The 24688-nt window shown below is 36.0% G+C and overlaps 1 protein-coding gene across 1 annotated transcript in view; it reads right to left on the reverse strand.

Moving 5' to 3' along the window:
* Positions 1-496: 496 nt before the first annotated feature.
* ETNK1 (ethanolamine kinase 1) overlaps positions 497-24688 on the reverse strand; it is a 68768-nt gene continuing 44576 nt past the window's right edge. The window contains exons 5-8 of the mRNA XM_025930615.2: positions 23913-23996; positions 21601-21761; positions 6575-6648; positions 497-6232 (exon numbers count right to left, since the gene is read on the reverse strand). Of these exons, the coding sequence (XP_025786400.2) occupies positions 6160-6232; positions 6575-6648; positions 21601-21761; positions 23913-23996 (392 nt within the window). The 3' untranslated portion in view covers positions 497-6159. The remainder of the gene's footprint in view (positions 6233-6574; positions 6649-21600; positions 21762-23912; positions 23997-24688) is intronic.

A 24688-nucleotide genomic window follows, 5' to 3' on the forward strand; every position in this document is an offset into this window, starting at 1 on the left:
CATCAGCCCAGAGCCTGACGCGGGGCTCGAACTCACAGACCGCGAGATCGTGACCTGGCTGAAGTCGGACGCTTAACCGACTGCGCCACCCAGGCGCCCCTTAAAGAACCTTTTTAATTTTTTTTTTTTTTCAACGTTTATTTATTTTTGGGACAGAGAGAGACAGAGCATGAACGGGGGAGGGTCAGAGAGAGAGGGAGACACAGAATCGGAAACAGGCTCCAGGCTCTGAGCCATCAGCCCAGAGCCTGACGCGGGGCTCGAACTCACGGACCGCGAGATCGTGACCTGGCTGAAGTCGGACGCTTAACCGACTGCGCCACCCAGGCGCCCCATTAAAGAACCTTTTTAATACCACAAACCAGAGAATTAGAAATTTAAAGAATCACTTCAAATATATAGTTATACAATAACTTTGAAAAGTCTTGTTTTCTAACCCCCCAAAAAAGAAAATCCACCAAAATAAGTTGAAAGAACAACAAGATTTATGGTACACTGCAGTTAGAACCCAACTTTATTGTTACAACCAATTTTTATTTACAGAATATAAATCTCTTCAAAAAGATACATTCCTTCATTTAATCAATGGTAAAAGGCCTTACTAAGCAGAAATAAAGCCTAAACATCACTTATATTCAAACAGAAATACAAACACCTTCATTAAAAGTTTATGAACATACAGCAAAAATGTATTTTTTACGTAAGCAGTTACATGAATGAGGCTGTTTTTTTATTGTCTTCACTGGCAACCCCATTTTTATCCACAGAATAAATTTTACGCTTAAATTAACAGTAGTAAAAATGTAAAAATTAAATTTTAAACATGAAAATATGCAACCAAAAACAGGAAGTATCTCCATTATCAAACAGATTGACAAGTTCTCAGACACTCAGATACTTTCTGAGGCATATCAAAACACCTACATCAAAATTTGCATTCATCTGAGAGGTATCAATACATTTTCAGTGCTGAGACTATTTGTAGCACTTACAGTATATACAAAGCAGCATTATACTACTATGGTTCACATTTGATAAACACAAATTTAAGGTTTATGCCACAATTTCCCAATTCAACATACAGCTAATGCAGTGACAATTACTCATTTTGTTTTTTCTTCTGAAACTCAATAAGGAAATTATCACTTAAGAACATGGAATAATGCCATGTCTTATTTCTTATGATAGCAGTATACTTTAAAATTCAAATACTTCATATCATGGAAACTTCACCCAGCTGTAAAAAGGTTCCTAAATACAGTACAGTTTAACTTTCCTCTTAGCAGATTCTACCAACTGAGTTACTTTAGTACACATAACTAACAGGAAACTTCTTCAGATTATTGGACAATAAGATCTCAGTGTGTCACTACCTAAAAAGTAGCAGCACACCACAACCATGGCAAGTAAATATTCTTGCCTCCTCCACTGTGTTTCTGGGGTTTTCTCCAGGTCATGGACGCTGGTTTACATGGAGATCAATGGGTCTCAACCTATCTCTGAACATTCCTTTAATAAGAGTTTTGAAATTTAATGAAAACAATTCAAATCAGCAGCGTTTTCTTACCCTTCACTAACTAGTTCAAATACAATATGTAATGTTTTCAATTTTTATAAACATCTTGTGTTTTGTTACAATAATTAATGGTATTTATACCACTAATGGGTAAGATGTAAACAAAAATATGCCTATATTTAGGGATTAGGAGTACTTTACAGAGCAATTTTTCATAACCAGAAAAGGTGAACGATTCATATTGAACAAAGATTTTATTTTAACCTGCTATCTGATATTATCTATAGCATAGTAAGTGCATTAAGTACAGGAGAAAAAAAAAAAAAGCAGATCTTAGGACAGAAACCTAAGAAGTTGAATTTGGGATGACTGAAACACAAAAGGGAATTTTTCTATAAACACTGTCATTTTTATCCATTCAAATAATTGAATCCTCTGTCCATTTCAAATTATCCAAAAATGAAAGTTGTTAATGTAAAAATTGGAAATATCTAATTCATTATGTAAGATACCTTATTAATTTCAGTTTTCAAGTATTCAAGTAATGCAAACCCAAGCATTTTGTTTTATAAGAACACATTTACAGACTAAGCTTCAAAGATAGGGGAAAAATCATTTAAAATAACTGATATGCTTTTCTGTCCAGAGACCTCTAACCCAAGACATAACACTATAATCACACACGTGATATATATAACTGGGAAAAAAAGGTGGTTCAATAACTAATGTCTTTTAAAAAAAAAAAAAAAAAAAGGAAAAGAAGAAGCAAAACAGATTACCTTAATATGTTAGTTTCTAATCAAAGGACATTCTAAAATCAAATGAACTAAGGAAGCAAAATCAGAGCATATCAATTCTGAAATAAGGAAAGGGCTGTTTTACCACATACTTATAATTCATTTCCTTTGTGCATATTACTCACATTTGCTTTTTGAGGAAATTAGTGCAAATTGCTCCCAATAACAGAACTCTCGTCCTAGCATAAAGCACTGGTAACTCCGTCTATATCAACTGAATGACTGATTAATATTAGAAGTTTAAGTCTGTATCACTTTGGAATGCATATAAAATGCTTATTAAAAGCAATCTGAAGCAGAATATCAAACTGATAGTATTTTCATATGTACTATGAAGAAATTTAAAAATGGTACAGAAAGCTTTGTGTAATATAAAAAAGAAAAACCTATATATTTAAAGTGGAACTTTTTAACTTTTCACTGAGAGTGCTTGGGGGAACTTTTTTCCTTTAACTTCCTTTATGAAGTTGAAGTAAATATTTTCAGTCCAGCAAAAATGAAAATAGCACTATGTCATTAAAAGATTACTCATTACTTAGGTCTTTTCTGTCTTTTACAATACCGTAATAAACAACTTTATACTTATAGAAGCCAACTGAGATATGTTTAAGTTGAGCTAAGAGCTATTATTTATCAAGATCTCATACATACGGGATTTAGATTCACACAGATACGTAAAATGTCAAGGTTTGTTTGGGGGTTTTTTGGTAGAAAAAAGCTAACAACCTTGAAAACAGGAAAGGGTAATACTTCAGTCTGCAATCATCACATTATATTTTTAATTTGCTTTAGCTTAGAATCATGACTCAAAGAAAGGAGCTCTAGAGTGTATTAATTTACTGCTTATAGCAATCTAACCTCACAAAAACTAATGGCCAGCTAAAGAATGAAGAAAAGTCGTATTAGGCACTGAGAGGCTAAATAAATAAGTAATGACATTGACAAAACCTGATAAACCCTATTTCCAGTTCCTCTTGCTATCCCACTGTGCAGCCAGAACTTTTGGCTATTTTGAGTCTAAAACCAACGAGCTGAATCATTTCCTTACCCCCCCCTAAAAAAAAATAAAACTACAAAAGGGAAGAGAATGCAAAACAATACACAATCTCATATGCAAGATACAATTCACACTAATTTACAAATGTTTATTTACACTGTTTTATATACATTCCAGGCAGACCTAGTTTGAGTTTTTGTGCTCATGTTGATCTCAAACGACCATGTGAACAGTATGATTTACTACCACATCTCTGATTTCTGGAAAATCAAGTGGTAGCATGGGGTCAGGAGGGAAAAAAAATCAAATATTACTGGTCAGGTAAGATCATACAAGTATGTAAGGAACAAAAGGAAAAAATGTGGAATTTTGCTTGTTAAAGCATCCAGGCCACTATGGTCTATTGACTTAACAATGAGTACACATGAATGCCACTTCTCTAACAACCATTTTCATATTTACAAAATGAACTTACTACCAGCTGAGTTATTAGGTAAGGCATTCAAGTTCCTTAGCTTAACATAAAAAGGCAACAGACATCTCAGCAAGCCACAGGACAAATTTTAGAGGAAGTTTTTCCTTTAGGTTCCCTTAAATGGTCAATAAAAAGGGAAGCAATTTTGAACCCTATTATTAGGCTGCAGCATGATACCAAAAACCTGGGAAGGTTTTGGAGCATCACAAAGGAAGTGGGAGCATCACAACTCCCAAAAATTAGCCACAGAGTGGGGAAAATATCTTAAATATCTTATTTTGTTTCCAACTCCCACTGCATACTCCTAGGGCTAAAGTGAGAGCCTTTATTCCCCTTTACATTCACTTCTAATATGAATCTCTCGAAGAGTACCACAGCTAGCAGCTATGCACAGTCTACCAGAAAAGGCTCAGTGAATCCCTATTCAAAATAGTTTGAAGAATATGGAATAAAGTAGAAAACTGATCTTGTCTCCTCTCATACACACAGTTCTCACTTTAAGAAGTCAGAAAGCAAAAAATCAAGGGTATTACATATTATTCATTGTCCTAAGAAAATGTTCCAACCACAAATAAAAATTCCACCAAAAACAATTTTTCAAGTTCACTCTAACATTATGTAAAAAGCTACTGTTTAATTGGTTCCATTCATTTAGTCAATTAGGTAAAATTCTATTGATCCTTTACTAATATGGTTTAAAAAAACAGAAGTGAACATTTATAACACTGGGGAGGTAGAAAACAAATCTTAGTCTAACACTGTTACAGACACAAGCAGATTTTAAGATTCTATTTATGTAACTAGAATTTACCATTTAAAATGGCCTTAAGTGTTTCTACTTACTTTATTAGCTTTAAACATCTTGAGATAATCCAAGTATTTTAAAGCACTTATCTGAGAATATAAGTCATTTGGAATAATACATCAAACTCCCCAGAAGATTTCTTAGAGGATATATTTGTAGTTGCATATTCTGAATATGCAGATTCATTAAGCCAACTTTGTACATGGGCACTTATGTGACCAAAGTGCAAAGCTTGTCAGACTAATTTTCTAAGTTAACCATGACTGCTCATCCCCACACAGGGGCAGTCTTCAAAACTTGAAGCCTACTTATCACAAAGATCTAACTTCCTTCCATATAATAATTACCACCCTCTCATTCCCAAACAAAATTAAAAAAATACACAAACAAAATCAAGAGAAACTAAAACAAGATGCCCTCCTACCACAAGTATATCTGCTTAATTCACATTTGTTATATCAGATTCTAAGTGTAGTAGATCAAAGTCCTAAATGTTCCTTATTTCTTTCTTTTCACTGCTTCAATTTAGTTCTCTGAACCTGCATATATCATGTAATCATGTCATTCTAAAGACATGGAGCAACACTAAAACATGAAATGAAATTGTAAGGAATGAATATGCAAAGGTAAAAAAGAATATCTAAATGATATTTTCTTGTTCCCAAGTATGATAACCACTCTATCTTTGTTTCAAAAATTAGCATTTGTTCTACTAGCTAAACAGACAAAAAACACAGAATATTTCATTAAGTAAAACAAAATTTTTGGTAAAAAACAATACGATACAACCAAGTTTTAAAAATAAACTAGCAACTTAAATGACCATATTCAGTATGTGAAAACATTACTTAATGCAGATTTTGGTAATACAAAATCGTATCTATTCCAGGATTATATGGTTAATATTTATACTGCCAGACTATGTAAGGAAAGGAGAATTTAAAGATAGATTCCACACCCCCCCCAAAAACACTATCCAATATTCAATTCAAAAAGATGTACCACTAAGCATAGACAGTAAATGCAGTTTACCCTCATACACAGAAATTTTTCTATGAACACCCTAAGTTATCTATACCAGTATCTGGCATTTCAAGACTGAATGATTCATATTTCTTACAGTGTATCGAGATAAAAAAGTTACACTGAACACTTAGAATGTTTACTAAAATTAATATTAAAGTAAAACTTAAAAAAAAAGTTTCTCTGGAACATTTTCATTGCTTACACTCAACCAACAGATGAAAGCAGTCACAGAATTATGTTAAGTTTATAATAAATAATTCACATAAACAGAGATTAAATTATCAAAGAAAGGATTAAACTGACATCTTTATACCTTTTTGCAGATTTAACAAACTTCTAATCCACCACACACTGATAGCAGTAGGTGTACTTCTTGACATCGTTCAGTCTATTTAAAAAATAGATTGGTTTAGAGGCATAATTTGTAAAGCAAGATAACCAAATTAAACAACAGAATTTTAACAAATATTGGCTCTTCAAAATTTCTTAAGAAAAGATTTCACAAGCATTGTTCAGCTACTTGAGAATAATCAAATCTCTTCTTTACTCAGGCACTTTTAATGCGGTAACTTCAGGCTTCATTTTAAAGTATTGGTTAAAACGAACAATTGCATACCTAGTGAGAAATGAATAACAACAATTAATCAAAGGTGAAAATCTTAATCCTTCCTTCATTTTCCATTCACCTTTCTAAGCTGATTTTTTTTTAAGTTTTAAGATTTTCAAAGGACATATTTTTGGTTTACTGCACCACCTACTGGACACTTTTCTAATAGAGTATTTAACAGATTGGTATACCAGATTTCCTTGCAAACCATTAAATGTATGAAACCTTTAGAAAATTTGACTGAAAATAATAATAACTACAGTGTACCCCATGAGTTCTACACGTACACCAAAAAAAAACAAACAAAAAAAGTAGAGACAAATGTAATACACAGAGTATAATTAAACTTACCCAAGGAAATCAAAGTCAATAGTGGAGTATTTGGCTTGAATCAAAGCCCACAATCCCCAAAAGAAATGAGAAGCCTAAAAAGGAGGAAAGAAAAATCAAGAATTATGGTAATATATTTCTTAATAAAACAACTGTCAAATAATTAATGTTCTTTTTCTTCAACTCCATGCTGAATACAATCTTGATGCTCTGTCTAAAAAACAGCAAATACTGAGCATACAATTATCTGGATGACTACCTATGTCCACACCAAAAGACATTATAATATGTTTATAACCTCTTAAGAAAATAAAGCCCAATTCCTGTAACTGCTTTGTGGAGACAGAGTTCAGCATCAGTACTAATAGATGTTGGTTAATTATTTTTAATGATTAAAACTGCCAACAGGCTTTTCCTATAAAATACAGGATTATCAAAGGACTTTGGCTTTTTGACATAAAAATATAAACAAAAGGGAAAATCCAAATCTCAAAAATGAAAAATATATTTAAATATGAAAAATGTTCTAGACATGCGAAACATCTCAAAACAATTTTTATTGGCCCAACAATTTTCTATAACCAACCATGACATACTGTAACATGATTTTACCTACGCCAGACAAAAATGGGTCTTAAGACTTCAAGAGAAAAACAGATGACTGTACGAGCTATAAAATAACTGCTATGTGTGTGCTTTACAATCTATTTCCAGTTAAACAAGAAAATATCTTAAGATTCGAATATTAGCTAATAAAACCTCACTTCCTAAGAAATAGTCTATTCTAACTAGAAATATAGCTAGAAAAAAAGTCTTGAAGGGTTTTATTTCAACTAAATTCCTTATACTAACAACAAAAGGTGTCTCAGAAAAAAAAATTCCTCAACAGCTGTGATCTTGGTATTAAAATAATCAAACAAACCAATTGGGTAGGTAAAGCAACACAATGAATGCGGAAGGATTCTTAATTTGAATTGTGAATTGGGGGGTTTCAAGTCCAGGTTCTGTCACTAACTCTTTTTGCAACAACCTTCAGTAAGTCACAAATTTTTAGTGTCAGAATTACCACTTAAAAGATAAGAAACTGTTAGCCATTCTGTATTCCACACAGGATTGTTTTAAAGATTAATGGAGGGGGCATCTAGTGTGTAGGTGGTTCAGTATGTTGAGTGTCCAATTCTTGATTTAGGCTCAGGTCATGATCCTAGGGTCATGGGATCCACACTGAGTGTGGAACCTGCTTAAGATTCACTCTGGCAGTTGCCTGCATGGCTCAGTTGGTTAAGTGTCTGACTTTGGCTCAGGTCATCATCTCATGGTTCAAGCCCTGCATTGGGCTCTCTGTTGTCAGCACAGAGCCTACTTCAGATCCTCTGTCTCCCTTTCTCTCTACCCCTCCCCTGCTTGTGCTCACACTCTTTATCTCTCAAAAATGAACACTTAATAAAAAAAGATTCTTTCCCTCTGCCCCTCTACCCCCTACTCGGGGGCCTTGAAGGAAGGAAGGGAATTATATATATTGTGGGAAATAATCTCACTGACCCAATCAAAGGAGGGACATGGAGACTCGGAGCACAGTGAAGCAAGACTTTAATCAACAGTCTTGCAAGAGCAGGTGTCTGACAGACAAGCACACTCGGAGCAGTCATAGCAGACAATTTATCTCCTAGTGTGCAAGTTCCTCCTCTGGATCCTCACTGGCTGAGTACTACAGTGATTATAGCCTTACCCCATCACCTATGCCCATCTAAGGCAAAAAGTAGTCTAATTGGAATAATGTACATTTCCTGAGGTGATGCACAGACTTTCAGTCCCTCTGTTGTTCTTTGGTTCATGCTCACTACAAAACCTGTAAAAATAAGCCTGCGAAACGGAGAAGGGGAAGAATGGGGAAGTGAAGTGTCCAAGGGTTTGGCACTCATTATGGGGGGAGAGGGGTTTCATATATATGTCCAATAGGTTGTAAACCTACTATTAACTAGACAGCACAGCTTTTATTTGGTATTTCTGAAAAAGAATCATCTCCCTTACTTCATACACACACACACACACACACACGTATCTATGAAACTTTTAACCTCTAAAGATCTCTTTAAAGTATGTTGTTGTAATAATATCCATTTAAAAAATACTATCACACTTTGCTTTTAACTTCCTCAAAAAATCACTAGCAGGATATATAACTTCCCATCAAATACAGATATAGAAAAGAATAAATATTGTAGTAAAGAGTAAACAGCTAAAGTCACATGCACATGAAGTCTAATGGTTAAACAAAATTTAAGAAAAGCTGAGCTCTGGAGTCAAATTGCAAACATTATTACCTATATGACTTTGAGCAATTAACCTCTCTGTACCTTTGTCTCCTCACCTGTAAAATGCAGGTGTGATATGATTTATAATGAGAAATAAATATTTGGTTTTTATCCACTGTCTCTGGCTCACAGTTCCCCAAATCCTTGGAATTTTCTAAGCATAACAGCAATGGGAACATCTTTTTGTTATAATATTTGGTCTTTTATTATAAGTTCCTGAAATAGTTCCAGAACAATAAACGTAAAAGGAGTATCTTGTTATTCAAAACAAATCCCTTTCAACCACACCTGAGTTTTGGAAAGCACCTCTAGATGAGAATTGGTTGCCAGGGAAACCAATGAGATGATTAGAGGGGTGGGCATCTCACAACCTCCAGGGAGGGGAAAGGGGAGAGAGACCGGAGTTCAGTTTTCAATGCCCAATGTTTTAATCAATCTTGCCTATGTAATGAAGGCTCCATATAACCCAAAAGGAGAGGGTTCAGAGAGCTTCCAGGCCTGGTGAACCAGAATATATCCACACGCTGGAGGGTGGTATACACTATCTTCCTCGAGAACAGAAGTTCCTATGCTCAGGACCCTTCTAGACCTTGCCCTATGTACCTCTTCATCTGACTGTTCTTCTGTATCCTTTATAACAAACTGGTAAACATATGTAAATGCTTCTCTGAGTTCTAAGTGCCACTCTCGCAAATTAACTGCACCCAAAGTGGGAATTTTGGAAACCTCCGATTTATAGCCAGTGGGTAAGAATCACAGGTAACAAATGAGACTTGCAACTGGCACCTGAAAGAGGGAACAGTGGAGTGAAGTGTCGTGAGACTGAACCCTTAACCTATGGGATCTAACACCTATGGAATTGCAGGACACTGCTGAGAATTGGAGAACTACTTAGTGATGTAGAAAAAACACACATCGGAGCCGAGTATATATATCTGGTATATAACAAACATTCAATAAAATGCTAATTACTATAATTATATAAAATTAGAATGATAAAAATATAAAAACTTTCAAAAATGGTTTTCTGAGGTGCCTAGCTGGCTCAGTGGGTTAAGCATCTGACTTCAGCTCAGGTCATGAGCTCACAGTTTGTGGGTTAGAGCCCTACATCTGGCTCTGTGCTGACTGACAGCTCAGAGCATAGAGCCTGCTTCAGATTCTGTGTCTCCCTGCTCTCTGCCCCTCCCCAACTTGTGCTCTTGCGCGTGTGTGCACGCACACTCTCTATCAAAAATAAACATTAAAAAATAAAATAAAATATTATAAAATAAAATAAAAAATAATATAAAAATAACATAACAAAAATGGTCCTCTTTCTACCTGAGAAAGTCCCACATATTGAGAAATGAATTATGAGATGAGATGTGCTTCCTTCTTTTTAAAGTCTAAAACAGTGGTTGTCAACCCAGGGGAGGTGTCTGAGACTCAAAACTATTTCCTATATGGCACAAAAACAGACACTCAGATCAATATAGGAGAATAGAGAACCCAGAAATGGACCCACAGACATATGGCCAACTAATCTTTGGCAAAGCAAGAAACAATATCCAATGAAATACAGTCTCTTCGGCAAGTGGTGCTGGGAAAACTAGACAGAAACACGCAGAAGAATGAACCTGAACCACTTTCTTACACCATACACAAAAATAAACCCAAAATGGATGAAAGACCTAAATGTAAGACAGGAAGCCATCAAAATCCTCAAGGATAAAGCAGGCAAAAACCTCTTTGACCCTGGCTGCAGCAACTTCTTACTCAACACATCTCCAGAAGCAAGGGAAACAAAAGCACGAATGAACTATTGGGACCTCAACAAAATGTAAAGCTTCTGCACAGCGAAGGAAACAATCAGCCAAACTAAAAGGCAACCAACAGAATGGCAGAAGATATTTGCAAATGACATCCCAGAAAAAGGGTTAGTATCCAAAATCTATGAAGAACTTATCAAACTCAACACCCAAAAAACAAATAATCCAGTGAAGAAATGGGCAAAAAACACGAATAGACACTTCTCCAAAGAAGACATCCAGATGGCCAACTGACACAGTAAAAAATGCTCCACATCACTCATCATCAGGGAAATACATACCAAAACCACGATGAGATACCATCTTACACCTGTCAGAATGGCTAACATTAACAACTCAGGCAACAACAGATGTTGACAAGGATGCTGAGAAAGAGGATCTCTTCTGCATTGCTGGTAGCAATGCAAGCTGGTGCAGCCACTCTGGAAAACAGTGTGGAGGTTCCTCAAAAACTTAAAAATAGAACTACCCTAGGACCCAGCAATTGCACTACTAGGTATTTATCCAAGGGATACAGGTATGCTGTTTCGAAGGGGTACATGCACCCCAATGTTTGTAGCAGCACTATCAACAATAGCCAAAGTATGGAAAAAGCCTAAATGGCCACCATTGGATGAGTGGATAAAGAAATGGTGTGTATACATACATACACATATATATATACTATATGTATATATGTATACTATATGTATATATGTATATATACATATATATGTACATATGTACATATGTATGTACATATACTATATGTATATACACGTATATATACGTATACACACACACACACACATACACACACACACAAGGAGTATTACTCGGCAATCAAAAAGAATGAAATCTTGGGGCGCCTGGGTGGCTTAGTCGGTTAAGCAGCCGACTTCGGCTCAGGTCATGATCTCGCGGTCCATGAGTTCAAGCCCCGCGCCAGGCTCTGTGCTGACAGCTCAGAGCCTGGAGCCTGCTTCAGATTCTGTGTCTCCCTCTCTCTCTGACCCTCCCTCATTCATGCTCTGTCTCTCCCTGTCTCAAAAATAAATAAAACGTTAAAAAAAAAAAAGAAAAAAAGACTGAAATCTTGCCATTTGCAACTATGTGGATGGAACTAGAGGGTATTATGCCAAGCGAAATTAGTCAGAAAAAGACAAATATCTTATGACTTCACTCATATGAGGCCTTTAAGACACAGATGAACAAAAGGGAAGGGAAACAAAAAAAATATAAAAACGGGGGGGAGGGGATAAAACATAAAATACTCTTAAATATGGAGGGCGCCTGGGTGGCTCAGTTGGTTGAGCGTCGAACTTCGGCTCAGGTCATGATCTCACAGTCTGTGGGTTCGAGCCCCACGTCGGGCTCTGTGCTGACAGCTCAGAGCCTGAAGCCTGCTTCCGATCCTGTGTCTCCCCCTCTCTCTGCCCCTCCCCCACTCTCACTTTGTCTCACTCTGTCTCTCAAAAATAAATAATGTAAAAAAAATTTTTTTTTAAATATGGAGAACAAACAGAGGGTTACTGGAGGGGTTGTGGGAGGGGGATTGGGCTAAATGGGTAAGGGGCATTAAATCACTGTTGCACTATAGGATATCTAATTTGGATGTAAATTAAAAAAAATAAAATGTAAAAAATTAAATAAAAATAAATACTAAAAAAATTAAAGCAAGCTCCAAACTCTGAGCTGTCAGAACAGAGCCCAACATGGGGCTTGAACTCACGAACCATGAGACCATGACCTGAGCCAAAGTCGGATGCTTAACTGACTAAGCCACCCAGGCACCCCAACGGTGTATTTTTCTTTAACTTTCTTACATGAGTGTTGAATTTTTCAGTAAGGGAAAAAATTATTTGGTTTTGTTTCAGTGCTGTGTCTTCAAATACAGATGATAGCAGTATTAAAGCCCTTACTCTCTTGCTATTAAAAAAAAAAAAAAAAGGATCAAGTATATTTTAACTTTGGTTCTATTTTTGTTTTAATAAAACATTGGATTTAAAAAATATATATTTCTTATAATACTATTAATATGCTACTTGCCTTCTTGAATATGTTAACATCTGCAATGATGGTTTAAAAGCAATGGTGGGTAAAGCTACTAGTACCTTACAATATGTCAAGGCAGTGCCACCAAACACACACACTCACGTCACCACTACACACAGTAAAAGACTAGTCTTGTCTGTGTGAAGAATGTCCTTTACGAAGCCATTGAAATTAATTTTATTAAATCTCTACCCTTGAGTACACGTTCTAATATTCTGTGAGATGGTGTAGGAAAGTACACATAAAGCAGTCTGCTATACACCCAAAAGAGGAAGGTTGTTTCAAGGAAAAACATTTATGACTGAGTTGTGAGCTGAACTTGCACATTTTTAATGGAACATCATGTTTACTTGAAAGAACAACTGACATTCGAACCACTTATTAGACTTGGGCATTTGGCAGATATTTCTCAGATATAAAAAAGAGCACTTGTCATTTCAATGAAAATAATTGACAGTATTTGTTGCCAATGATAGTCTTCAAGTATTCAACCTAAAATTAGAACTTTGGAAAATTTGTATTTGATTCTGTGAGCCTACCAGCTTATCAATACAGTATTTAAAACTTTTCTGATGACACTGATTGTGATATCAGCAAACGTGATATTTTTATATCATATAATGAGATGTATTAACATCTGTAAGATCTACATAACTTAATGAATCAATATTTCCCAAATAATACTGAATGGTGTTAAAATTACAAAATCATGCACTGCCAAAAGAGCCGTTCAAAGTGCAAAGTAAATCAATGGATTATAATATAATAAAATACGAAAAATTAATTGATGTTTTCTGACTGCACATTGCAACTAACCTTTAAGAAATAACCACCTGTTGAGTTCTGGTGATGTATCAAAGAGAAAATCCACAATTATCTGAAAAGGCAATGTACTCATTTCTTCCAACACGTGTGTGACACAGAACTTTCTTTGTATACTTTAACCAAGCCAATATATTGCAACAGATGAAATGCAGAAGTAGATATAAGAATCTAACTTTTGGGGCACGTGGGTGGCTCAGCTGGTTAAGCATCCGACTTTGGCTCAGGTCATGATCTCGTGGTTTGTGAGTTTGAGCCCCGCCATCGGCCCCGTGTCAGGCTCTGTGCTGACAGCTTGGAGCCTGGAGCCTGCTTCAGATTGTGTCTCCCTCTCTCTCTGCCCCACTCCTGCTCATGCTCTGTCTCTCTCGGTCTCAAAAATAAATAAAACATTAAAAAAAAATTAGAAAAAAAAAAGAATCTAACTCTTATTAAGCCAGACATTACAAGGATTTGCAAAAGTGTGAAATAATGCCATTCTTCTCACTAAATTGTTTTTTTGTTTTGGAAAAATAGTTATTTTCCATTCAAAATGATGTTTATGTTAACAAGTTTATTATTTTTTACTTAATAAATATTTTGAATTTGTTTTAATTTTCAGTATGACAAATACTGATAATTAACTGAAATAAACAAAAGCTCATAGATATCTTCAAAAAAATCTTGAGGGATGTCTGGGTGGCTCAGTTGGTTGAGTGTCCAACTCTTGATTTGGGTTCAGGTCATGATCTCAGGGTCATGAGATCAAGCCCCATGTCTGGCTGTGGGCTGAGCATGAAGCCTGCTTGGGATTCTCTTTCTCCCTCTCTCTCTCTGCCCCTCCCCTATTTGCACTCTCTCAAAATAAATAAACATTCAAAAAAAAATACTGGGGTGCCTGGGTGGCTCAGTTAGTTAAGTATCTGACTCTTGATTTCAGCTTAGGTCATGACCTCATTGTTTGTGAGTTCAATCCCTGCATCAGGCTCTGTGCTTGACAGCACAGAGTCTGCTTGGGATTCTCTGTCTTCCCCCTCTCCCTGCCCCTCTGCCCCTACTCTGCTTGCATGCTCTTTTAAAAAAAAAAAAATCGGGGAGCGGGGGGGGAGGGGGGGTCCTGAATGGCTCAAGCTGGTTAAGTGTCTGACTTCATGATTTCGTGGTTTGTGAGTTTAAGCCCTGCATCAGGCTCTGTGGTGACAGTTCAGAGAGTGGAGCCTGCTTTGGATTCTCAGTCTCCCTCTCTCCCTGCTCCTCCCCTGCTTACACTCACGCACGCAGGCTCTCTCAAAAATGAAATAAAAAACATTAAAAAAAAAAAACCTTGGAAGTGTAAAAAGAAAATCCTGAGATGAAAAAGTTTGAGAACCACTAGTTTAAATCACCTAGCCATATTTAAAGTGATATAAAAATCATCTGTAATCTCTGATCAGGCCAGTTCTGTGAGTAGAAAAGACTGCAATCGGGAAATTCTACACCTAAAAATAACATCAAACCAGCTCTTCCCGCCATTTCAAGCAACGTTCATTCATATACTAGTATAAAATAACTAAACAGTTCTACATTAGAGATGCACTACACACAAACTTCACAAAAATCCCTCTTTTTGACAGGCAACACCTTTTATAGGATGAAAATGAAAAATTTATATACATTAGACTCTTAAATGGATGAAACGGAAATGCAGGAAAACAGCCCATTCATCATTTCCCCAAAATATCAAAGAAAATACTTAAGTCCTAATAACATAATGTAATATTCTATGTGATTTACTTATACTCTTATTATTTCTTTCAAATTTGGAAATTATAGATATGTAAGTCTATTAAAGGGCATTTTAACTTCTAGGCTATTGTTCTGTATAGAAGTTGTTTGTATGACCTGTCATGCATTTCTGACAGCCGCACAAACACAATCGGGGGGGGGGGGGGGGGGGGGGCTCAGTTGGCTTATTCTGCATCTGGCCTCAGGATCAGAACTGACGCTTCTGTTCCTGACAACAAGAAGGATTAACAAGCCTCACCTTCCTCCTTGAGCCAGACCAGGATGGATCTGGGATGGATGAGGAATATGCAGAAGCCCAGGCTCCTAAGATTGTGAGATACGATAAGAGAAACAGAGAAAAACAGTATAGCTCGGGACTGCACTGAGCCAAACTTAATGACTAACCATAAGTCACACAAGGGTAATATATATTGCCCTGGCGGGAATAGCTTGTTTGAAGTCCCACCTGAGGGGAGGATGCTCTGCCCACAACCCTCTATCAGGACTCCAACTGGGCTATTCACCACGGGGCTTCCCTAGCAAGAAGGTTGGATGTTATAAGTACCTGACTTGGTGTACTAACCCTTCTTTGTTCTTCTCTATACTTCTCTCCTTCCTTGTGTTTACTATAATTGTTTAATTCCTTATATTCTCTTCCCCTTATAATTAATAAAGTCTCCCTCCACAAAGCCAGAAGTGCATCTAGTGTGAATTCATATTACTGAGAACAGGTACCCATCTCTGTGGCAAAGAACAATTCAAGGCTTTATAAGACAAACAAATAACTAAAATGAATCCTCAAACTGGTTTCTGAAAAAACCTAAAAACTGGTTTCCTAAAACTAACATTTTCTTAGAAATAATCCAAAGTCTGCAAACAATGTGTCTAACAATTAAAAAACCCGTATGTATACTCTATTTGATTTTATAATACAAATGCCTACTTTTGTTTACCATCTCAGTATTAGTTAATTACAATAAACAATCAGCAACATATGAAGTCTTTTAATATTTACAAGTCTACTCACGCCCTCAGCAGTAAATATTTAACCAGCCATTCATTAAAAAACATCTACATCCTGGGGCACCTGGGTGGCGCAGTCGGTTAAGCGTCCAACTTCAGCCAGGTCACGATCTCGCGGTCCGTGAGTTCGAGCCCCGCGTCAAGCTCTGGGCTGATGGCTCGGAGCCTGGAGCCTGTTTCCGATTCTGTGTCTCCCTCTCTCTCTGCCCCTCCCCCGTTCATGCTCTGTCTCTGTCTGTCCCAAAAATAAATAAAAATGTTGAAAAAAAATTAAAAAAAAAAAATCTACATCCTAATTTTACTCAAACCTCTTTTCTCCACTTATCAAATCAGCTTTATAATGTATGTATATGCTGTCTTCATGACAAGTGATCAAGGAAGGAAGGGTCTCAGAGGAGGAAACAGTATATAAGACACGTCTATAAGGAACAAAAAGAATTTGCCAGAGGATGCAGGGAAAAGGGCACTCTAGGGAGGAAGAAATAACTTATACAAAAGCATATAGGCTTCAAACATGGAATGTACAGAAAACAAGATGACTCTGCTAAAGCAGAAGTGGAGGTGGGGAAGAAGACAGAATTTACAGACTGCTATCATTTGGATTCACCCTGTAGGTCACGGGGAACCATAAAAATGGAAGAGACATACTTATATTCATGAATTAGATCTAGTTATTAAAAAGATTAACTTTTTAAATGTACAGGATGAAATATAGACAGGAGAAACTTGGAGGCAAAGAGACCATTAGAAGTTGACATAGGTGAGAAATTAACGGCTTAATCAAATGTCACATAATTAAGGAGATATGGCTGGAATTGAGAGAATTTTAGGAACTAAGAGTAACAGAACTTGGAAATAGAAAAAATTGATAATAAAGAAGAGGAACACATGACATAAAAGAAAATTACTTTTTTCCTGATTTCAGAATACAGCAACTACATGGATGATATTTAATTAAATCAAGACAGAACAAAGAATAAATAATGGAACAGAGGACAGGATGCATGAAATAAAATTCAAATTTGGACATACTGTGGTCAATTACTAATGGTATCCTGGATGGTGGCAAATACTGATCTTGAGATCAACAAAGGGGAAAAAAAAAATCAACTTGGGATCATTAATAGGAAGTACAATAAAGTCACAGGACTAGGGGCACCTGGGTGGCTCAATCGGTTAAGAGTCTGACTTCGACTCAGGTCATGATCTCCCGGTCCATGAGTTCGAGCCCCAAGCTGGGCTCTGTGCTGACAGCTCAGAGCCTGGAGCCTGCTTCAGATTCTGTGTCTCCCTCTCTCTTTGCCCCTCCACTGGTCGTGCTCGGTCTCTCTCAAAAATAAACATTAAAAAAAAAAAAAAAGTAATGGGATTAAATCATCCAATGGAAGTATTTAAAGTGAAAGGAGCTGGGAGAACCCAAAATCAGGACAATAGGAAACACCAGTATTGTAAGAGGACTGGGAGAAGAGGAAGAAAAGGAGGAGCCAGGGAAAGAGACTGAGTAGGAAAATACAAAAGAGAACCAAGGAAGAATGGTTATCACAAAAATTAATAAAGAAAAAATTCTAAAAATCAATGGTAAATACTGTCAAATGATTTTGGCAGAACAAATAAGATAAACACTGAAAGTTCAAACTGTATTTAGTAATTATGTCATTATTGGTAACCCTGCCATGAATTATTTTTTATTTTTAGAATAGTGAGGGGAGAAGACAGATTGCAGTGGCCTGAGGAGTGCATGAAAGATAATAAAGAAAAAAGAGGGTTTGCTTTTGTTTCCCCCTACCTTCCCAATTATTTATTCATTCCAACACTTGAGATTGCAACAGACGTTTACTTAATTACTGTGGGGTGAAACTAAGAGTTGGTAAAAGAATTATGTAAACTGGGCTAGCTTAAAAAAAGAAAAAAAACTGCAAAAAAAAATCTTGAAAATGAAAGGCATACAGGGACACCTGGGTGGCTCAATCAGTTAAGTGTCCGACTCTTGATTTCAGATCAGGTAATGAACTAATGGTTCATGGGATCGAGCCCCCATATCAGGCTCTGCACTGACATCAGGGAGCCTGCTTGGGATTCTCTACCCCTTCCCTGCATGTGCATACATGCTAAGTAAATAAATATTAAAAAAGAAAATAATAAAATGATTCTTTAAAAAATGACAAGAAAGGCATATACATCAAATCTCAGGAAAATTAATAATCTCAAGTAAGAGGGGCTGTGAAGCCAAATGTGAGCATTCATCTAAATTCTGCTATATTCTTTCTATTCTAAAGATAGCAAGAGAGGTCCTGATGCAAGAAAGTAACCCACCTCTGGAGAGAGTTGTCAAGAACAGCACATAAAAGAGGACCGCAGCACAATTTAAATAAAAAGAGAAATTCAAACCAAAATTGGCTTCATACCTGGTTCTCAATGGTTTCTTAATGAGGAAAAATCGGAAACTGGTAACAGACTCTCAGAGAATAAACTGTAATGTATATGAAAACTAAAGATTATGTAAATTAAGGACACGCTAAATAAGGAATACTATTAAAAAGGTATCGAAGTTTTATGTCTCATTAACCATCCTTCTGTTTTTTCTTGAAGTTTTTATTTTGAGAGAGAGCACATGCACATGAGCAGGGTAGGGGCAGAGAGAGAGAGGGAAAGAGAAAATCCCAACCTGTGCTAACAGCACAGAGCCCGATGTGTGACTTAAACCATGAGATCGATCATGACCTGAGCTGAAATCAAGAGTCAGACGCTTAACCAACTGAACCACACAGGTGTCCCTCATCAACCATCCTTTATTCTTTTTCTGTAAGACCTTCTACTGATCATGACATTTCATGAATGTTTGCTGTACATTTCATATATTCTTTTTTCTTCTTATTCAGGTTAAATTGTGGTGCCTGGGTGGCTCAGTTCATTAAGTATCTGAAGTCGGCTCAGGTTATGATCTCACAGTTCTTGAGTTTGAGACCGGCATCGGGCTCCATACTGACTGTGCAAAGCCTGTCTGGGATTCTCTCCCCCGCCCCCCTGCCTTTTCTCATTTGTGCTCGCTCTCTCTCAAAATAAATAAATAAACTTTAAAAAATAAAATAAAATCAGGTTGTTTGTTTAATCAGGTTAAGTAAGTTTCCCTCCAATTCTAATTTGCTATGAATTTTAAACAGGGATGTGTGTTAAATGTTATCTAAAAAGTATTTTGTACATATTATTTGCCCTTCCAAATTGTAAGTACTTTGAAGCAATGCACTGTTGTATTCTTCTTTTAATCCTCCAATCTACATGACCTAGAGTAGTAAGTACTAGGTATCTTATTAATGGGTATTATAAACAACTTGATAATCAAACCAGAAGTAGTTATTTTTCAATACCATGATATATATACAACCGCAGTATCCAAAGCTGTTAAATTTTTATCATCAAAAGTTTACAAAAGAACCCAAGTTAGCTAATAGTAAACAGTGTTTTTGTTTGACTAATCAATAAGCTATGTGGACTTTCTGTGGAAATTAATGAACTCAATGCCTTAGGAATAATTTACGTAAATAGGTGCATGAAAAAATATAAATTATAGCGACAATAATATTGCTCATATTAATATAGACAGTGGCTAAACAGAACTATGTAGGTAAATTTTGAAGTTTATTAAGTAACGTCATGAGAAAGAAAACCCTACATTCTCTACTTTAAGATCATGCTTAGGGGCGCCTGGGTGGCGCAGTCGGTTAAGCGTCCGACTTCAGCCAGGTCACGATCTCGCGGTCCGTGAGTTCGAGCCCCGCGTCAGGCTCTGGGCTGATGGCTCAGAGCCTGGAGCCTGTTTCCGATTCTGTGTCTCCCTCTCTCTCTCTGCCCCTCCCCCGTTCATGCTCTGTCTCTCTCTGTCCCAAAAATAAATAAACGTTGAAAAAAAAAAATTTAAAAAAAAAAAAAAAGATCATGCTTAAATAAAATAAATGGGAACAGCAGGCATCCTAGGACCAGCTGGAGAGCAGGCCATTAATTTAGCCAACAGTTCGCTGAAAATAGATATCAGAACAGAAGATGAGTCAAGTTTCAGCACACCCTCTTATTTCAGATGTATTCTGAATGGCTCTGGGAAAATGCTGCTCTTAAAACAATGGAAAAAGTACACCCATGAGCCATCAACAGGGTTTATTTGTAAAGACAACATAGCAAATATTCCCCATGTGAATTGTACCAAATTGTATTAAAACTAAGAAGAAACAGCTAAAATAACTTCAACCTAGTATTCAATTTAATTGTGTAACACCTTAGCTGAAAGCTCATTCTAATTCATCACACCACTCTCAAAAGATAATTGAACTCTTTTTTAAAAAATAAATGCACTCAAGAGTACAGAAAAGTGGGTCTTAAAAATAATAATAAAGCATTAACACATCAAAGAAGCTGGAAATAACTAACTGCTTATCAAAAGAAGACCAAGACAAAATACTAGGTAAGTTATGAAAACATAATTCTATTCCTTCCAATCTACTTTTATCATCTTAACAGTAAGATGTGATGATTAAATGTACTGTGGAGGGACACCTGGATGGCTCAGTCGGTTAAGCGTCCGACTTCAGCTCAAGTCATGATCTCACTGTTCATGAGTTCAAGCCCAGTGTCAGGCTCTGTACTAACAGTTCAGAACCTGGAGCCTGCTTTGGATTCTGTGTCCTCTCTCTCTTCCCCTTCCTCATTCATCTGTCTCTCAAAAATAAACAAACATTAAAAAAAAATTTTAATGTACTGTGGAAAGCCTCGTTTCCCATAAATCTTTCCTTGATTATATGTTTTTTGTAACATAAAGAGAATAGATAGGATATAAAAAACTGCTTCACAATTAATCCTAACTCTAGCTAGAATCCATTCATCATGTAATTACTGAGCACTTACCATGTGGGTAAGGCACTGTTATTTTAGAGGTTAAGAATAAAATAATGAATAAAACAAAATCTCTGTCCTCAAAAGCTCCTTAATATGGGAGTTGTAAAAAAAATCATGTTTTGTCCTAATTTTGAACAAAAATACACAAAAGATGATGAAAATTAAAAAGCTTTTTAGGGGCATGTGGGTGGTTCAGTCGGTTGAGCATCCCACTTCAGCTCAGGTCATCTGACGGTTCCGTCAGTTCGAGCCCCACATCGGGCTCACTGCTGTCAGTGCAGAGCCCACTTCAGATCCTCTGCTACCTCTCTGTCCCTCTTCCCCTGCTCCCTCTCTTTTGAAAATGAATAAACATTTTTTTTAAAAGCTGTTTAAGTTATATTAAGAATCTTTCATTGTTAATACTTAAACTTACCAATGCAAACTGATTGACCTGAATGAAGAGTATTTCAACCTCCTTTTCAGTGACTTCAGTCCCAAAGCCTTTATACTCTTTGTAAGCTTCAAGGTAAGAACGCAGCCACTGGCCCTGTAGTTGTCTGTCTGGATAGAGACTATAGTCTACATCACTCACACCTGAAATGGAAAAAAGGAACACTTAAATTTTTAAAAACATGGTATCTCGTATATACTTGAATAATTCCTAAAGTAATCCTAAAATAACTAGATGTTAATAGCATTTATTAAAATAAACCAAAAAAATCTAACGTGCTGAAACTTGAATCCTAATGTATGACCTGTTTCATTATCATAATCAATTCTCATTGCTTCAATTTCTCCTCAAAGTGTGAAGCTTGAACCACCCATATCAGAAGCCCCAAATCTTCATTCTAACAAGCACCTCAGGAGATTCTTAAGCACACTAATATTTAGAGCATTTCCTAGAACTCCAGCTCTAAAAACATTTTTTACCATTACTCACAGGGTAAGAAATACATTTTACATTGAAACTTTATACATTCTCCTGGTACTAAGTTCCACAAAACAATATTTACCCTAACTACTCCTTCCAACTCGGATACCTTCTATGTCTTTTCTTTTCCGCTGCTTGTTTTAAAATAATCACCCACCAAATCTGGTTTTAAGATGTGCTATTTGAAAAAGAGTAACCTAGGGGCACCTGGATGGCTCAGTCAGTTAAGCCTCCAACTTCAGCTCAGGTTATGACCTGGTGGTTTGTGAGTTCAAACCCCACATCGAGCTCTGTGCTGATGGTTCAGAGCCTGGAGCCTGCTTCGGATTCTGTGTCTCCTTCTCTCTCAGCCCCTCCCCTGCTTGTGTTCTCTCTCAAAAATAAACATTAAAAAAAATTTTTTTTAATAAAAAAAGAAAAAAGAAAAATAGTAACCTAGAAAATAAAGTTTATACTATTTTGTCTACCCCTCAGTGTTCTTCATGAGTTGGTCCAAACTTCACTTCTCTGGTCTTGTAAGTCCTATATGCTCCTCCATGAGTTTTATAGCCTACCAACATGTACACTCACCTTGAAGTTTTATTCCTCCTTCCTGCAGCGCTTTCCTTTCTCTTCTATCTGCACATCTCAAATTCTACCTAACTTGCAAACTTCAGCTCAATTTTTTCCTACACAAAATCATATTAGGATCACCAGAGCTTCCTCTTTTATATCTACTGCAGTGATGACCCATTATACTAAGATGGATATGGTGATATCTCATTATATGCACAGCTGCTTTCCCTTTTAATATGTATAGCACATGTGTGGGGATATAGGATGTATATGAAAGGTCTGGTGTAGGGAAATAACTGAAAACACATAAATTAAAACCCTCTCCAACTTCTTCCCAGTTTGCTAAGTATATGTAAATATAAGAATGCATGAATGGTAACAAATACAAATTCAGCAATGAAAAGTTCCTACTAGGTATAAATCATCCAAGAGAATTTTCTAATCTTTAGTTTTAGAGCATTTCATGTTTCTAAATATAGTCATAAAATGTATTTTTAAATTAATTCCTTTTAACATAAAAAAACCTAAAACTTTTATACTTGACAGTGATAAAAGATTAATTTTCAGGGGTAAAATGACAAGGCTTTCCATTATTCATAGCCAAAGACAAAATAAAAAACAAATTATTTAGCTTCTTAGTTGTCCAACATTCCAAAGCTCAAGTACAAAATGGAAACAACAAACGCTTTTAAAGGATTAGAAAAAAAAAATGCAAATCTAAGTTCTCTGTATTTTACTGTGACCTTTGGTGAGTTACTTTCTCCATGTGTAAACTGGAATATAACCTAAGTTATATTGTTGTGGAGGGAAAAAATGAGATTTATGAAACACTCTGCATTATGTCAGGTCTTAATGTTAACCACAATGATTATTTATTATTTTCCTTAAAGGATTAGGAAAGAGTCATCTCCTCTTTCTTCTAGTAATAAAGAAAAAAGTCAGTAAAGGGTTAAAAAATGTTGTTCCTACTCCCAGGTGAATTTCCCTAAAGATAACAAACAAAAACAACTCTAAAAGTATCATTTCAGTTAAGCCTCTGACTCTTGATTTCAACTCAGGTCATGATCTCACAGTCTTGAGATCTAGCCCCACACACTGGGCTCCACACTGAGCATGAAGCCTGCTTGGGATTCTCTCTCCCCCTCTTTTCTCTCTGCCCCCTCAAAATAAATAAATAAACATTTAAAAAAAAAAAAACTTTTTTAAGTATCACTTCAAAGTTATACATGTTGCTCCATTAGTTAAGCCCTGGATTTTACCTGCAAATTCATTGAAATGATTTCCGATATCATATGCCAGGTAGTTGTATCCAGAATATTCATAATCAATGAACTGTACATCACCTATGTGAGACACAAAAAAAAAGACATAAGAAATCATATACAAGATCAGAAAATCCCTATGCTATTTGTAATTAAATAGCTTCCAAAATTTTGTCTCATTGTATGTGCTTGGTTACATGCACTTGTGAGACAATACAGGGTAAGGCTGTGAATTTTATGGCAATGAGCTTTACAAAATTCAAATTACATATCGTCAACAGCTTGTGAACATTAATGTCCACTTTATTAAAGAAAAGTCAAAGTATAATTCTCCAAATTCAAACAAAAGCAAAATATGTCTTTCACCACAAGGGGGCATCGGATACTTAAAAACTCAAATTTAATTAAAAAATAAATACTATCTTTGGAAATTGTTAATAACCTGTGCAATTTTAACAAATCATGATACTCCAAAAGTGAACGGACAAGCCACTTTACATATACAAATCAAATATAAACTTTAATAGACTTGAATTCTGTGAACCCTGCAGTTCTGCTATAATATTTGGTCAATTTAACGATATTCCTAATTTAAGAAATTAGTTGCTATAAACTCATAGTTTCTAGGAATGCTACATAACTAAAATTTACAATAGAATACCTGAGCAGCATTAAGTTGGTTGTTTTATCTTTTAAAAAGAACAAAGGAATAGTTGTGTGTGTGAACTTTTTTTAATTTCAGAGATTTTTATATAAGCTAAATTCCTATTCTA

This window comes from Puma concolor, chromosome B4 (genome assembly GCF_028749965.1).
Source record: "Puma concolor isolate L17-30 chromosome B4, mPumCon1.1.hap2, whole genome shotgun sequence".
Taxonomy (NCBI): domain Eukaryota; kingdom Metazoa; phylum Chordata; class Mammalia; order Carnivora; family Felidae; genus Puma; species Puma concolor.